We start from the raw sequence: 14,922 nt of genomic DNA, 5'->3' as shown, positions 1-14,922 counted from the left end.
GTCATCAGAGAGTTAAGCAACCAGTAAGTTACTCTTTAATATAATCGTGTTTTTAAGCACATTAGTTGGCAAAATCGCTGATCGTGTAAATTAAATGCATCTCTGTTGTCTTTAGGTTACTTACCCGCAGGATGTTTGGTTAAAAGCTAACAGGTCTTGTCTTCTCATCTTTGCTCCACATTCTGGCCATGAACAAATAAAACAGGCTGTGAAAACCCATCAGTGTAACCTGTTGTTCTAAGGGTTGCAAGATTGGACTTTCAAGTAATATATCCTTATATATCGATATGGACAAAATTGTTGGTACCCCTCTGTTTATCAAAAGAAAAGCCCACAATGGTCACTGAAATAATTTGAAAATGCCAAAGTTAATGACTAAACATTTGCTGAGAATAAACCAATGAAAATCAGACATTGCTTTTGAAAAGTGGTTCAACATATACATTTAAAAAAAAAATAAACTGGACAAAGATATTACCTATATGTTAATATTTTGATGTTCAAGTTTTTGATGCAATCGAAAAGACCTCCGAGACCAAGCGTTCTGACACTAGGCAGCACATTTCTCTCCACAATGCCTTGATCTGAGACAGATCCGAGCCTGTTTCGCCGTGCCTTTTTTCTATGTATGTTTATTTTAATGTCTGTGAACATGGAGCTGATGTGCCTAGCCAAAGAGCTCCAGATTCTTCCAAATTAAATTCCCCCAGAACCTTTGTGTCTTTACACTATGCATGGTGGCAAATTCTAGTCTTGCTTTTTTTTTATGATTTCCTTTAAACGGTGGTATCGATTTTGGCTCAAACGGTGATGGATGGTGCAATCTGACACTGACAGACCTTGACCTTGGAGTTCACCTTTAATTTATTTGGAGTTTGTTCTGGGCTCTTTGGTAATCATTCGTATGATCTTTTCAGTTTGTCACACATTTTTCTTCTACGGCCACATTTAGGGAGGTTGGCTACAGTAATGTGGACCTTAAAGGTCTGAATAATTAGTCCCAGGAACATGAAGCTGGGTTTTATAACCTTTAACTTTAACATACTTGTCTATAATTTTCCTTCTTCTGAGAGAACTCTCTCCTTTGCTTCCTGTGATCCATGTTCAGTGTGGTCCACTCCATGTCACCAACAGCACAATGACCACTTGACAGACTGGCTGGTTACAAGCTTGCAGACATCTGCAATGCGAATTAGAAGACACCTCAGTTTAATATGCTCCTATGGTCAAATTATTTTCAGTCTTTTCTAGGGTTACCATGATTTTTGTCCAGGCCCGTTTTGTTAGATTGTTTTTGAAAAGGAGTCCATTGAACTGCAATTCAAAAGCAATGTCTGAATTTTATTGGTTTATTTTCAGTGAAAATTTACCTATTACCTTTGTCAAGTTTAAGTTTTTTATTGTGGGATTTTCTTTTAACAGATGGGTACAATTTTTTCCGTGTCTGTAAAAGTGAAGTCAAAGGTTTAATGGTCAAGTTTAAAGGGAGTTGCTCCAAAATAGCCCTTAATCACTATTACAGGTCCTTTATAAAGCTGAACTGCATCACTGCTGCCCCCACACACCTACAGACACAACCATCCCCTTTAGGAACAATTTTGCGGCTCTTTTTTTTTTTTATTATATTGAGAATGCCGCTAAAAAAAAGGAGGGTAAATCTTTTAACTCCAAATAAAACGGCATTAAAAGACATAATGAACTACGTTCTCTTGATGGATGTTTCTCATTTAAAAAAAGATGTCGTTCAATTCAGTTCTCAAAACTATGAGTTCCATGTTCATGTACCACTTTGAAGATGGGCTACAGCAGCAGAAGACCACATGGAATACCAAATCTGTCAGCTGAGTAGAGTCAGTTTAGGCTGCATTTCACTAACCTGACACAAGCCAGACGCATGTCGCTCCGAAGCTAGGCGGAGCAACATGCGTCTGGCTTGTGTCAGGTTAGCATTTCACACAGCCTCATCTAAATTAGTCAGTTGCAGATTGGAAAAGAAACATTTCCCATTTCAATGGTTGTGCCATTTGGATGGTTGTCAGAATTAGTTGTATACAACGTGATGGCATAGATGCATCCTGCCTTTTCTCAGTAGTTCTAGCTGGTGGTGTTGTGGTACAGGGTCGATTTTCTTGGCATGATTTGAGCTCCTTAGTCAAGGAGGGAGCATTAACATGTCACAGCCTAAGTGTTGTTATACTTTGCTTTTACAAATAAGTCTGCCAAAATGCCCCTAGTATATTTTGTGATTTAAGGTTTTCTAAAATTAATTTTTCTGCTCGAACCTCAAAGTAGTATTACGGGTTACCAATGTAGCTGGATGTGTATCGGTGTTGGCTGAATATTTTTAACCCCAAATTGTTTATACCTTCATTGGATGGAGCCCAAACCTGATCTGTTCTAGGAAGTAAAGATTGAGGTCTTCTGACCTCAATGTTAGATTTTCAAATTACCAGTGAAAACATGCAAAGAAGATGTTAGCTGATGTAATGGCAATAAATAAAAATATTAGATCGATTGTATATAATTTTTAACGTGCTACTCATTTCTTGTGACAAACTCCCTTTGGTTGAATGAAAATCAATTTGAATCTAAATCTGATGAGTACACCTAACCTTCAGCTTAGAGTGTAGGTAAAAGCAAGGAGGTGAAGATCCTTCATGTTTTTTTTGCTTTTGAAGTTTGGTTGCCATTAGTGTACGTTTTTAGATCAAAGAATAGAAAACTTCAATAGGTTACTGTTTAGCTAACCAAAAACTATTCAATGAAAACTGGACTGAGAATCTTTTACACACCAGCAGCCAGATCAGGGTCACTATCACTATGGTAACTGCTTTTTGCTTTGCTATAAGTAACAATACTGGGTGCCATCAGGAAGACTGTTAAAACTAAGAAAACCAGTAGATTAAAGCTGATGGTTTGTTGTAAGAGACTGAAATGTTACAGAATGCAAACTGGTGAGCAGATTTCTGGCATATTATAAACTTCAAAGCTTATAATTTATCACGTGGGAGCAGTCAACTGCTTGTTCCTAAAAATTATGCTTTCGTACTCTAGGTAAAGTGTATGTGTCTCATATTGTCGACTACCTGCGCCACACAACCAGCCGAAGCTCAGAAGACAGCGGACTGGAGGAACTTTGCAACATGCTGGACCCAGAACACAAGGACGTGTCTATTGATCTGGACACCTACCATGCTGTTATGAGGGAGTGGATAGATGACTGCCGCAATAGCAGGTACTAGCAAAGTGTGCGTTTAAAGTTAGACTCTGTTTTTGTCTGAATATTGGTCACTTTCTGCAGGTTCCTTTGTCTGTCATATGATTGTGGAGGATTTCAGTCATTCTGAAGTCTAGAATTGGACTGAGCCGTTGCACCACCTTGATCTCTTCTGAATCTGACATCAAATTCCTTGTTTGTACCCACAAACCTGATGGATAAAGTTGATTTTTGATTCAACCTTTTCATCCATTTGCGGATTTGTTGCAGTTTTCGTTGTTCTGTCCAACTGCAGCAGTTTTTACCAAGCTTTAGCTGCCAGACATATTTTGACACCAGAACTGACTCCTGATAGGTGTGAAATATTTTCAGAAAAACTGAACGAAAGTCTCGTCTCCTCCGATTTAAGCCTGTTAGCTGTTGCCATGACCGGGATAACTTAGAATTTGCACTGAGTTCACAATTAACTTGATGTCTGCAAAGTTCCAAGGGCTTGTTCCCGCAAGCGAACAAGCCAATTTTATCCTTCACCACAGTGCTTTATAGTTGTGAGGTGTTGAGCTGGTATGCTGCTTTTGGGTTCATCTGAGCGTGGTGCCATGCATGATAACCAAACATCTCTACTTTCGTCTCATCGGTCTAAAGACCATCGCTCTAGAAGTCATGGTATAGAAGTCTGGTCAATCAGTGGTAGCTGTGCAGGTTGAAATCATGCTGCCATATTCTTTTTAAAAGATTTTTCCTGGCAATCCTTTTAAACAACCAAATGTTTACTCTTTCACCGACTGTTCTGAAGTTTAGGAGAGAGCAAACAAACTGAGGTCTGTAGAGTGTGAAATTAAGCTCTAGTGGTCTTTTTTGCAATTTGTCTGAGCGTTGCATATTCTGATCTTCATCTGAATTTGCCAGGACATCCACCATGTCACCTGTCTTAAATCTTTTCCATATGAATAATCTTTATCACAGCAGAATGATGGATTACAAATAGTTCTCTCAGGTTGTTGCTTATGTCTTTCCCCCATTTGGCATGGTTGTTTGCGCACCTGCATGATTGTACACAATCCCTGCTACATTAGAGCTTAGATGTCTTTACTTTTGGCAAGAAGTCGCTTAAAGTTCAGTAGATTATTTCTAAATGTTCAGCCAAAGTATATCACATTTCATTAAACTCCTTGTTGCTTTGGCTATTTTTGGGGTTACCTGACAATTATTGATTTTGAAAGCTTTGGGGGGTAAAAAAAAAAACCACTGTTTTTTATGACATTTTAATCTCTGTCTTATTGCAGAGAAATGACAGCAGAGAACAACACCCAGGAAGACTCGGTTAAGATCAAAGATGGTGATTATTTATTTAATCATTGGAAACTGTACACACTTCTTGTAATAGACAGTGAAAGACGTCAAAGGCTTGTGTGTGTTTCACAGCCCACAGATCTATGTTGCTAAATATGACATCTGGAAGCTTGGAGGCCTTTGGTGGAGAGGCATCTAGAGTGGAATTGTAAGTCAAAGTATCATCAAGGTCTGGAGGAGAAATTCAATTTAGTTTTTTTAATTATGGGTATGATTTCCGCCAATGATTAATTTACAATCTAGTCACCTTTTTAGTTTCTTTCTCTGAGATCATGTACGTTACCTTTACTGAAGAACATAAACTTAAGTATTCATTAACAAGTTTTTGTTTTTCCTTCTCAGTGAAACATCAGAGCTAGTATATTGTGTTGCTGATCTCCAGATGACTAACCAAAAGCTTCAGGAAGAGGTGCGAAAGCTGAAGCAGGTGGTGGAGAACATGGAGGAGAGCAACCAGAAGCTGGCAGAGGAAAATGAGGATCTACGCAACCAAGCCAGGGTGTAAGGTTCTACATTGCCCACAGTGTGCTGTGATGACATATCGAGGCTGCAAACTGAGGTTTGTTGATTCTACTTTATTACAACAGCAACCAGCAGCTTGCACTGAAGGAGAAGATGCTGAAAGAAGAGGTGGAAGAGATGAAGGCAACTTTGAGCTGTACGGAAGAAGGGAGAGCTCGCGCCTCCGCACACAGCAAAAATATGGTTAGTCATGCAACTTTGGTGTGTTTTTACTTGGTGGTAAAATCTAAAATGAAATTAAAAAGCTTTGTCGATGTTTAAAACAATGGTTTGAGTTTTAACACAGTCCTGGTGTTAGTTTGTTGGTAGAAAACTGGTTATTCTCTATTATATTATAAATGCTAAGGCAAAATTGTAATTCTATCAAACTTGAAATAGGCCTACCTGAATATTTGATTTGAGATTATGCTGAAATCTCTGAGCACTGAAAATGGGGGTCATGCTGTTTGCTTGTGATGATTCTATGGATTTCTTCATCTTTCCCAGGAGAAAGAAAATCAGAGCCTGATTGCCAAGATTGCATCTCTTCAGGATGAGGTACTGATAAGACTCCTGTCCTTTCATTTAAAGTTAAATAAACTGGCTAACATCAGTTAACAGGTATAATTACCACAAATGCCAATAATGGGTCCTGTTGACCATTTGTTCAAACGTCCGACTGATGGATTTCTAGAACTTTAAGATCACCATGGAGACAGAGGAGCTGCAGAAGAAAATACGGGAGCTGTGTGACATTAACACTGACCTTCAGGTATTTCTCCCTCCTGGCAGATGCATTCAGTTTATTCCGTTTTATCTCTGCTCATTATGCACCGCTGTCTGTTTGAATCCTTCCAAGAGCATTTTCACATTTTTCTTCAGTTACATATTTTCAGTCATTTAGCATAAATTGCCAACTGCTAAAACTATATTTACATATTGTCCCACTTTTATATTTTTGCACTTTCCCTTTGCCTAGGTGCAAATTCACTCCTTTGATGTTGTCATGAGTGAAAAGGAAGCGACTATAGTGGAGGTGAGTGCACTATTGTTTATCAAGTTTATATAAATCCATTGGTAATTAATACATATATTCTTTGCTATTAAATACTTCAAAAACATTAAAACATTGTACAAACTTTCCCATTTTTCAAATTCTAGCTGCAAACATCAACATGATTTAATTGGATATCAAGATATGCCAATACAAAATAGCACTGATTAATGTGCAAACATGAATGTTCTAGGATTTCAATTGATTTTACAGCTAAAAACCTTGGGTATTTTGCATTCCTTTCACTCAAATACTCCTAAAAAAATTCCATTTCAACCAATTATCTTCAGAAATCCTAATCCAGCTTTGTAATTAAAACATTATTGAAGAAAGAGCGTCAATTAGATCAATAAACACATCAGATAAGACGCGTAAACTCGTCTAGTTTCACACAAGCCATGTGGTCTGCACAGCCAATAGGTGGAAGAAGGTGCTCTGATCAGATTATTTTAATTTATTTATTTTTCCTATTTATTTATTGGGTAATGTGTGGTGAAAAACTAACACTGCACATCGCCCTGGAGACACGATCCCTAGAATGAGGGCAGCATTATGCTCTAGGTGTACTTTTTTTTTTTTTTTTTTTTTTTTTTTTTTTTTACCAGCAGGATCAGTGAAGCTGGTCAGCTGACAAGGAGATAAATGAACCCGAATTCAGGTCAATTCTGAAAGAAAAGCTTTTAGAGGCTGTAAAAGACTTGATACTGGGGTGGAGGGACAGCCATCCTTACAATACAGCCTGAGCTCCAATGAAGGGGTTTAGATCAAACCATAACAGCAAGACTAACCCGATCTGAAACGTTGGTAAAGGTACACCCTGAAAGATTTTATAGCTTTTATTTTAGTGGAAGAAGGGTCACAACTTTTAGGAATTTGTTTTAAAAGTATTGGGAAACATGCATCCTTTTTTCCTTCCCCCTCACAGTTGCGGCCTACTTTTTGTTGGTAACAGCGGTATTAACATTTCTGTAAACCTCCAACCTGTGCGACCTTCTTCCTACAGAAGAGCAGACAGATAGCTGAGCTGAAGGCAGCAGTAGAGGAATACTCTGCCATCACAGAGGTCAGTGTGGCCACATGCATCACATTATGATTTATATATGAATAACTTACATCTGTTTTAAACTTATTTGAGCTTCTGCTATTGAAATAAAATTAGCCTATTCTCAAGTTGGAATCTAAGGCTAATTTATATCAAAAAGTCACAATGAAGAGATAAAATTTGCAAAAACAATTAGCTTTAAGAGCATTTCCTGAATTCCGTTAAAGATTCTGATCTTGAATGTTATTCTTCTGTCCTTTTAAAGTATAACGTATGTCCAGTAGTGGATTTATCAGTAGCGAGGTTTTGGTCTGAATGTCTGTGAGAAGCAAATCACCTGCTGCGTTTTGGACATTCCTTATCACCACAGTTGCTTTCAAACAACATGCTACCGCTAGATGAGTCATGGCTCTGTTATCTGTCCTTTTCGCTAATCCAGCTGCTGAGGAAGGAGAAAAACAAGCTCGAGAGCCAGATGCAGATGATTCTTCCTGACCTGGCTGGGTAAGTATTTTCGGCACTCCAGTTTTCTTTCTTTTTTCGCACCTTTTGTTTTTTAAATAAAAAATCTTGTTTTATTTGTTTCCCTCCCCTGTGCCTATTATCCTGTCTGTGTCACAGGGCTAGTCTGGCTTTGTCAGTGGCTTACAGATTAAACCAGAGCAGCCTAGGATCCCTGCAAACAGAGCTGGCTCTGGCTCAGTCACCACTGGAGGTCAGCACCCCTCCACTCTCTCTCTCTCTATTTTGCTTTGCCTTTATTGAACGCTTGAAGTAGCGTTTAAAAACATTCAGAGACTAAATTGAGGATTAAACGATGTTCCTCAGAGCCAACAGTGAAAAACAAATGTAATGCTTTGGACTGAAATACTGGCCTGACAATTGAAAGCACACCTGTTGCCCCTTTGATTCTTATGAGATTATCAATAAGGAGAAATCTGGTATCGGGTTAAAGATTTTTGACTTGACAAATCCTGTGTAAAGATGATTAAACATGCAAATATCTCAACATTTCCTCAGAACATTATTGCAAACATCTTTCATCTTGCTATGTAATAAAATTGTGTAGTTGTTCCGTTGTCAAAATATTTTAACAATGTTCCTGTAAATCTCCTGGTGCATTGTCTGCAAGCTGGTGGAGTTCCTGTTTCATCTCTTTTCCTGCTGACTTGTAGTTTTTTCACTGATGTATTAGTACTGAATGGCCTCAGTCACCTTTATTGATCTGCTGTTTGGAAAAAATTGACACTGTGCTTTTTTGTGTTAAGTCTCATTTTCTCTGCATTACATGACTAATGATATAAAACAGTCTTTCGCAAGAAACATCAACATCTTTGCCATTCATCTGTGAAAAAAGCATATGGTTTATTCCCTTTTTAGTTCCATTTTTTGCTAAGTGTCTTTCAATCTCTTATCTTCAGTAACTGATTTTGTGCATATTTATTCATTATTACTTGAAGAAGCCAGATTATAGACACCAATTAGACATAGCATTGTGACTGCGTTCCTGTCTAATAGTGTGTTGGTCACTCTTTTACTGCCAACCCGGCCCCTGACTCTGAGCCATGGACTCCGATTAGACACTTAAATGCTATTTAAGATGTTAGCAATTTAAACTTTGTCTATTTGGTGTTAATCACCAAAGATGATGAAGAGATAATCTGTGTCATTTACTTCACCTAGTCATAATGTTATGCTTGATGGTATAGTTCAGATTTGTATTATTGTAGAACCTGGTAAAGACCACATAATAAAAATACTAAAGACCTAAAATTTGCCATGATTAAGCTTTCATAAGATTTCATTCAGTCCAATTCATTTCATGCATTAACATTTAGTATAATAGTCTGATTTTGATCAAGCTACATACAGTCCAACTCAAGATAACTATAATGCAACAGGGATAAAATTGTAAAATCCCAAATTCGCAAAGTTTACCAATTAATTATTTACATTTGTCAAATTAAGGTTTTGTTCTGGTGTTTAATTAAATCTTCATGTGTAGAAAAATATGGCATAGCCAAGCCTTTATGCTGTAAAATCTTGCTAATTCATTTAAAAATGTTGCCTATGCTTCCAGGCTGCTCATGGAGTGGACTATTTGTCAACCACAATTACGACGGCCTCACCGCTGGATGAGACGCTGGACAGAGAGGTGTTGGTGATGCTGCAGGGACCAAACACTGAACATTTGGCTCTGGAGTTCAGAAGTCTCTTAAATAAACTGGTAATCGATTAGGATTGCATCTGAACCCAAGGCCTGTACTTTAGTTAAATCTGTTGACTATTGAATGACTATAACCCCTTCAATTGCAAACGGTGCAGATGAGCGCATAGTGTTACATCTGTAATATATCACTGGTATTTACAAGCAGCTCTGAATGTGGGATGCATTGCATTTCACAAGAATTGATAGATTTTCATAGAATTATGTTAATTTATGTGCCACATTCTTAAGGCTTGTGTGTAGGGTGTTTCTGTAAATGCAGAAATGCCTGACTTCCCTCCAAAGCCCATACTTTATATTTCATTATGTCTTTAAATGGTTGTCTTTTAATATTAGGCTTTGTCTTGTTTTCCAGAAAAGAGATTTCAAAGAAGAAACCAACTGTGTCTTATCTTCAGTTCAAAACATTATGGATAATCACACGGAGCTAGACAGTAGCACCGATGCTGGTCTCCAGGTCAGATGGACTCATTTTTAATCCCAACTATGCACTCCTGCAGCACTAGAGATTAAGACAAATATTCAAATTGTACAACATCCGTTTTTATTCACTAATTGTTCGGTGCTGTTTCCCACTTTCCAAATCTTTCTACTTAAAGCTTAAATAAGAACACTTTATATGTAGTTAAAGGCTGAAAGATTAGTTTAAAAGGCTTTTGTAGAAATGTACATGTTTTGCCTTTAGGTCTGCAGCAAGTTATTTTAAAACCTAATATGAATCATAAAGTTCTGTGTTCTCCAGTTCTTCTCCCTCACATCATGCTGTTATCGCTGTATCTGCTCTCTCTCCTTCCCACACAGTATTCCTCCTCTAGAGATCTCACTTATATAACTGTGTAACAGGCCCCATCCAAGCAGTGCTGTTTAGTCAGTGCTGTACCATGATCACAACCCACTCCCCCCCAACCCCCTCTGTTTTTTTTTTTCTTTCCCATCTCCTTCTGTGTTGTTGCCACACTGCATTTATTAGCCTTGTACTGTCAAACAGCAGAAAGCATCCCCAATGAGACAGAAAGCATTAGTGTACCTGAGCTGGAAGCGGTACGAGTTTGTCTTATGCTATGGTCTTTCAGTATGATCGGTAAAATGGACGTTTTTAAAACAAAATGCGACATGCTGCTCAGCCTGTAGCATTTTCCCCATGCAAGAGGGTGACCCTTTGCTTTGTCTGTCCACAGAGCGTGCAGGCTGAGCTAGATGCTAGGAGGGCGGACTGGGCTTTCAGTTTGGACCAGCTGGCCCAGTACACAGACTCATTAGAAAAGGAGCTGGTCAAAATGGCCAGTAACATGAGAAGATCCCGCACTGAGATTCTCCACCTTTCAGTCAGGTAAGTGCTTTTTTTTTTTGTCTGCACTGACTCTCTGTTTCTGGATGTGAGGAATTTGTGGGTATTTGGTATGAGACCGGGTCCAATCAGATGAAGAGATTGCCTTTTTGTAAAAGTAGGAGCCGCGCTAAAAGCCAAAGATCTCATTGGTTGAATTTGTAGGCGGAGCTTGAATTATCTCTTTTTCAGTACTGACATTCTCTAAGAGACATTGTAAAACTGAATGATATTTTAGCTGACATCCACTATTGGAAGCGTAAACGTTCAAAACTACAAATATATAATTTTTTTACTAGATGACCTCTGAAGTGGACCCAAGTCTGTAACTGTCTCCAAGAGCTTACCTAAATGTTTTGGGGTTTTTTTTTGCTAAATAAATTTGGGGTGATATGCCATCCATCCTTCCCTCAATCCTTTCATTGGTCTTTGTTCATCCATTCATCCACACGTTCTTCGATCAATCCATCCTGCCCACTGTCAGTTCAGCATCCTGTTGTCTGTTTATCCACTTACCCTCTGGTCCGTGTGTCCATCCTTCCATCTGATTGTTTGTCTCTGTGTCTGTTTATCCATCCATTTGTTTGTCCATCTGGTGATCACTCTGTTGGTCTGTCTGTCAGTCGGTCCATCCTTTCATCCAGCTGACACAATCCAGCCATCCTCTTGAGTGTTCATCCCTCTATCATTTGTCAATCTGACCGTTATTTATTTATTTAATTTTTTTTGTCGATCCGTCTCATTGCCCTTTCATCTGTTGGTCAATCCATTTATTTTTCTGCCATCGCTTGTCTGTGCTTTGCTCTGCCAATTTATCATGTTTGCAGCTTTCATATTTAAAGGCAGACCTCTGTATAAATTCATGGAGAAGTTTTGCATTTCTCAGAAAAATTGAGTCTTGAGAATTCTGTGATTTTAATATAAATGTGAAGGAACGTGTTCTTTTTTAAATTCCTTTCAAAAAGTTGATGCTAGCTAACAGCAACCACATAAGTCCTGAGTCTTATCTGGTTGACCTCGTTTTTTTGTTCTTTGTCTGAGTTGGTTTGTCAGTCGCCCTGAAAAGAGGAAAGACCGGTTCATTATCCTTACCACAGTGACCCCAGAAGGCTTTCCTCAAAAAGTTTGGGCCATTCCAGGATTTTACTCAGACTTCATGTGTGAGAGTGAGGGAGAGAGAGAGAGAGAACTTGTCATGTGCTGCAAGCGTGTCTGTGTTTGGATGTGTATTTATGGAGACAGCCATCCCCTCAGACGTATAAAAGGGCTTGACCAGTGCGATATGAGAGCAGAGAGGCAGAGTGGATAGCCTATCAAGGTAGGCTTTACTGTTTGACTGGACTAGCTCCTCAAACAGAGTTATGCTTCCAGCATAAGTGACGTCTCAGGGTCCGTGTTCTGCAATACTGAAGGCTAGATCTACAAAACCAAAGTGAAGAAATCAATACGGTGCCAGTGGGAGAACTGGCGCTGGTCACCCTGGGCAACGGAATGGGACACTGCATGGGCCTGCGGATTGGGTACCGTATGTCTGCTGTCATCCAGGAGCTCTGTGCATATGATGGTTGCAGCTGCTGTGTGAATTATGGGGACCTGTAGTGTGATTGTGTTTGGGGAAAATCTAATTGAGAGGGTTTTGTCACAGGGTGCAGGAACAGGAGAACCAGAAGCGGCAGCTGTGCGAGGAACTGGAGCAGCTAAAGACATCTCAAGACAGCAGAGAGGCCTCTTGCCAAACACCTGCACCAGAGGAGGAGGTCTGAAAGGAGGGGAGAGGGAGAATAATGTAGCATTTATTGTTCCATAAGTAATAACTGTGCTACTTTATGTTGTCTAGGTGTTTACTGACCTTCATTTCAGACTGGGGTTTGAGTAGTGCTGGTTTAAATTTCAGTTTTTAATATTTTGAGTGCCTAATCTATGACAGCAGCACAATTATCACTTTGTTTTCCCGGAGAGCAATGGTGCAGCTAGTTTTGAATGTACACAGCTGGAGCATCTGGCAGAGAAAAGCTGAGAGTGAGTCGGCGGGTAAAGTGGACATGTCCTCCCCCACACATGCACACAATAAATTAATAAGGCCACACACCTACGCACTTTTCAGTACTCAGAATGTCATGCTTAAGCATGCTTATGTTCAGCAGCAGCACTGCTGTTATGACAGATTTATATACAGGGACTAGGTTATTAATCTATAATGCATTTCCTAGTTTCTAATAATTCAGTCAGTCCAGCTCCGATTTTTGGAACGTGTTCTCTAAAAGTGATGACTTTTACTCAGGGGTTTAACCTGAAGATTGTGGATTTCATTCATCTTTCTCTTAAGAGTTGCGTTTGGATTTAACAGATTTTCGTAATAATCGTAAGGTTTATTTTCTGTTCGCTTTAAAATGAAAACAGATTTGGCTTTGTAGTTTACTAGATTCAAATTCAAACCTTTTCTTAACATTAAGGGCACCTTTGTACACTAAATTGGTGTATTCAGTTTCAAAGGTTTGATTGTGGGTGTTGGTATAGAATAAGAGCAGCTATTTTTGCATTGAAATTATCAGTATTAACTGCTTTATGTATGTCACCTCCAGTTGTATTTCCATTAGTAAGATTTCTCCTGTTTTTGTCCTTTTTCGTTTATATTTTCTTCATTTTTTTTTTTTTTTAGCCTGACTTGGACTGGGATGAAGAGTTTGCTCTACAGGACTTTTTGAAAAATGAACTGGCAGAGAGGAATTGCTGGGTGCAGGATGGGAAAAGAGACTGCCGTTCTGTGGAACAGAGAGACAAATTAACAGACAGAGTTGTAGAAGAGGATGGGGAGGAGAGGTGGACGGTAGTGGATACAGCTGGAGGAGGAGAAGTGAGAGATGCATCAACCCCTCTGTCTGCTGTCTCTGCAGAAATTCAACCTGAGCTGAGCACAATTGAAGGAAGTCAAGGTAGGCAGCAGTGGCATCAATAATGTGAATGACCCAATATGTGATGCATGTATCGGCTCACTTTGGTGCAGATGTTTAATGTTGTAGTGGCTGAAGAGCAGTGGCATCAGTCTTTTAGGTGCATTCCATATGCAGCCATGAACCAAAATAAAACGTCAAAAATTTGACGTAGTCGGGTCCTCAAACAGAGGCATGATTTTTTTTTTTTTGGGCCTCTGACCTTCTGTACAGTCTCATTAATGTTTTTTTTCAGGGTTTCAAGTTCCATATTTAAACTCTGACCAATGTGGTAAGATGTACTTTACCTTCATGGTAAACGTTTGGATTTACCCTTTTGGACCCAACGTTAACTGTGACGTCTGCAAATCTGAGTCTGACAAGGTGTTAGAGTTTGAAATGAAAAATGTGTAGGATCTTTGACACTGGTGATGTAGTTGTTTCATGCAGGTCAGCTTTGAGCCGTGCTCAGCTAATGGCTCTGCTGTCCAGCCTTTTTATCTAAGCACACCACATTTGGTGTGACCCATCACTTGCTCACATTTGTCATTTCACTGTTTTCCTAACAGTTGGCTTTTAAGAGGCAATACGTTTTTTTTACATGCATTATTAAAAAGATTGTCCTAATCTTAACCTTTTAAACCAGAAAAAATTCTGGTATTCAGTCACCTGCAACCAGACATATACACTTACCAAGAAATGCCTCTGGAAACTTGCTCACAGCTATTTTCAAACAATTAAAAAGTCAAACACAAGTCACAAGTCAAATTTAAGTGAATTGTATACAAATATTAAAGCTTTGTTGTGGCCTTGTGTTTTGTTTTTTTTTTGTTTTTTTTATCCATTTCAATATTCAGCCAGATTTTATATGTACTGTAATCCACATTGTAATTCAAAACTAATATTTTACATTTACATGAAATTGTTTTAAATTTCACAAGTGACTAAAATAAAATTATGTCCAAAGTTCTTTCTTATCTTTCATATCTGTACTCACACGTGAATGATGCAGTAAAATTAGGTTAATCTACAGTTTTATGTGGGCCGTTTAATTTAAATATACGGTGCATATAATAAATCAGATGACCATTAACATGTCCTATTTTCTGATTTGGTAAAGCACATCAGCAAAAATCACTTTTCACATTATTTCATTCATTAAATTTACATAAACCTCATCATGTGTGTTGAACTTTTTAATACCTCAATATATAAAAACGCCTACAGATTTTTATTGGCAGGTTATGCTGCTGTGAGCCACGGGGGTTATG

At 38.6% G+C, this 14,922-nt stretch overlaps 1 protein-coding gene across 5 annotated transcripts in view; it reads left to right on the top strand.

Moving 5' to 3' along the window:
* Positions 1-14,922, top strand: part of lrmp (lymphoid-restricted membrane protein) — a 44,452-nt gene that overhangs the window by 6,004 nt on the left and 23,526 nt on the right. For all 5 annotated transcript variants that reach the window (XM_036149066.1, XM_036149068.1, XM_036149067.1 and 2 more), the window contains exons 4-19: positions 3,055-3,235; positions 4,504-4,556; positions 4,643-4,718; positions 4,913-5,071; positions 5,158-5,275; positions 5,579-5,629; positions 5,766-5,843; positions 6,051-6,107; positions 7,129-7,188; positions 7,607-7,671; positions 7,789-7,882; positions 9,248-9,394; positions 9,750-9,851; positions 10,573-10,724; positions 12,367-12,478; positions 13,381-13,654. In XM_036149066.1, the coding sequence (XP_036004959.1) occupies positions 3,055-3,235; positions 4,504-4,556; positions 4,643-4,718; positions 4,913-5,071; positions 5,158-5,275; positions 5,579-5,629; positions 5,766-5,843; positions 6,051-6,107; positions 7,129-7,188; positions 7,607-7,671; positions 7,789-7,882; positions 9,248-9,394; positions 9,750-9,851; positions 10,573-10,724; positions 12,367-12,478; positions 13,381-13,654 (1,779 nt within the window). The remainder of the gene's footprint in view (positions 1-3,054; positions 3,236-4,503; positions 4,557-4,642; positions 4,719-4,912; positions 5,072-5,157; positions 5,276-5,578; positions 5,630-5,765; positions 5,844-6,050; positions 6,108-7,128; positions 7,189-7,606; positions 7,672-7,788; positions 7,883-9,247; positions 9,395-9,749; positions 9,852-10,572; positions 10,725-12,366; positions 12,479-13,380; positions 13,655-14,922) is intronic.

Source organism: Fundulus heteroclitus, chromosome 17 (assembly GCF_011125445.2).
Source record: "Fundulus heteroclitus isolate FHET01 chromosome 17, MU-UCD_Fhet_4.1, whole genome shotgun sequence".
Lineage (NCBI taxonomy): Eukaryota > Metazoa > Chordata > Actinopteri > Cyprinodontiformes > Fundulidae > Fundulus > Fundulus heteroclitus.
Note: the sequence above shows the minus strand (reverse complement) of the source record. Positions and strands in the feature narration are given on the sequence as shown.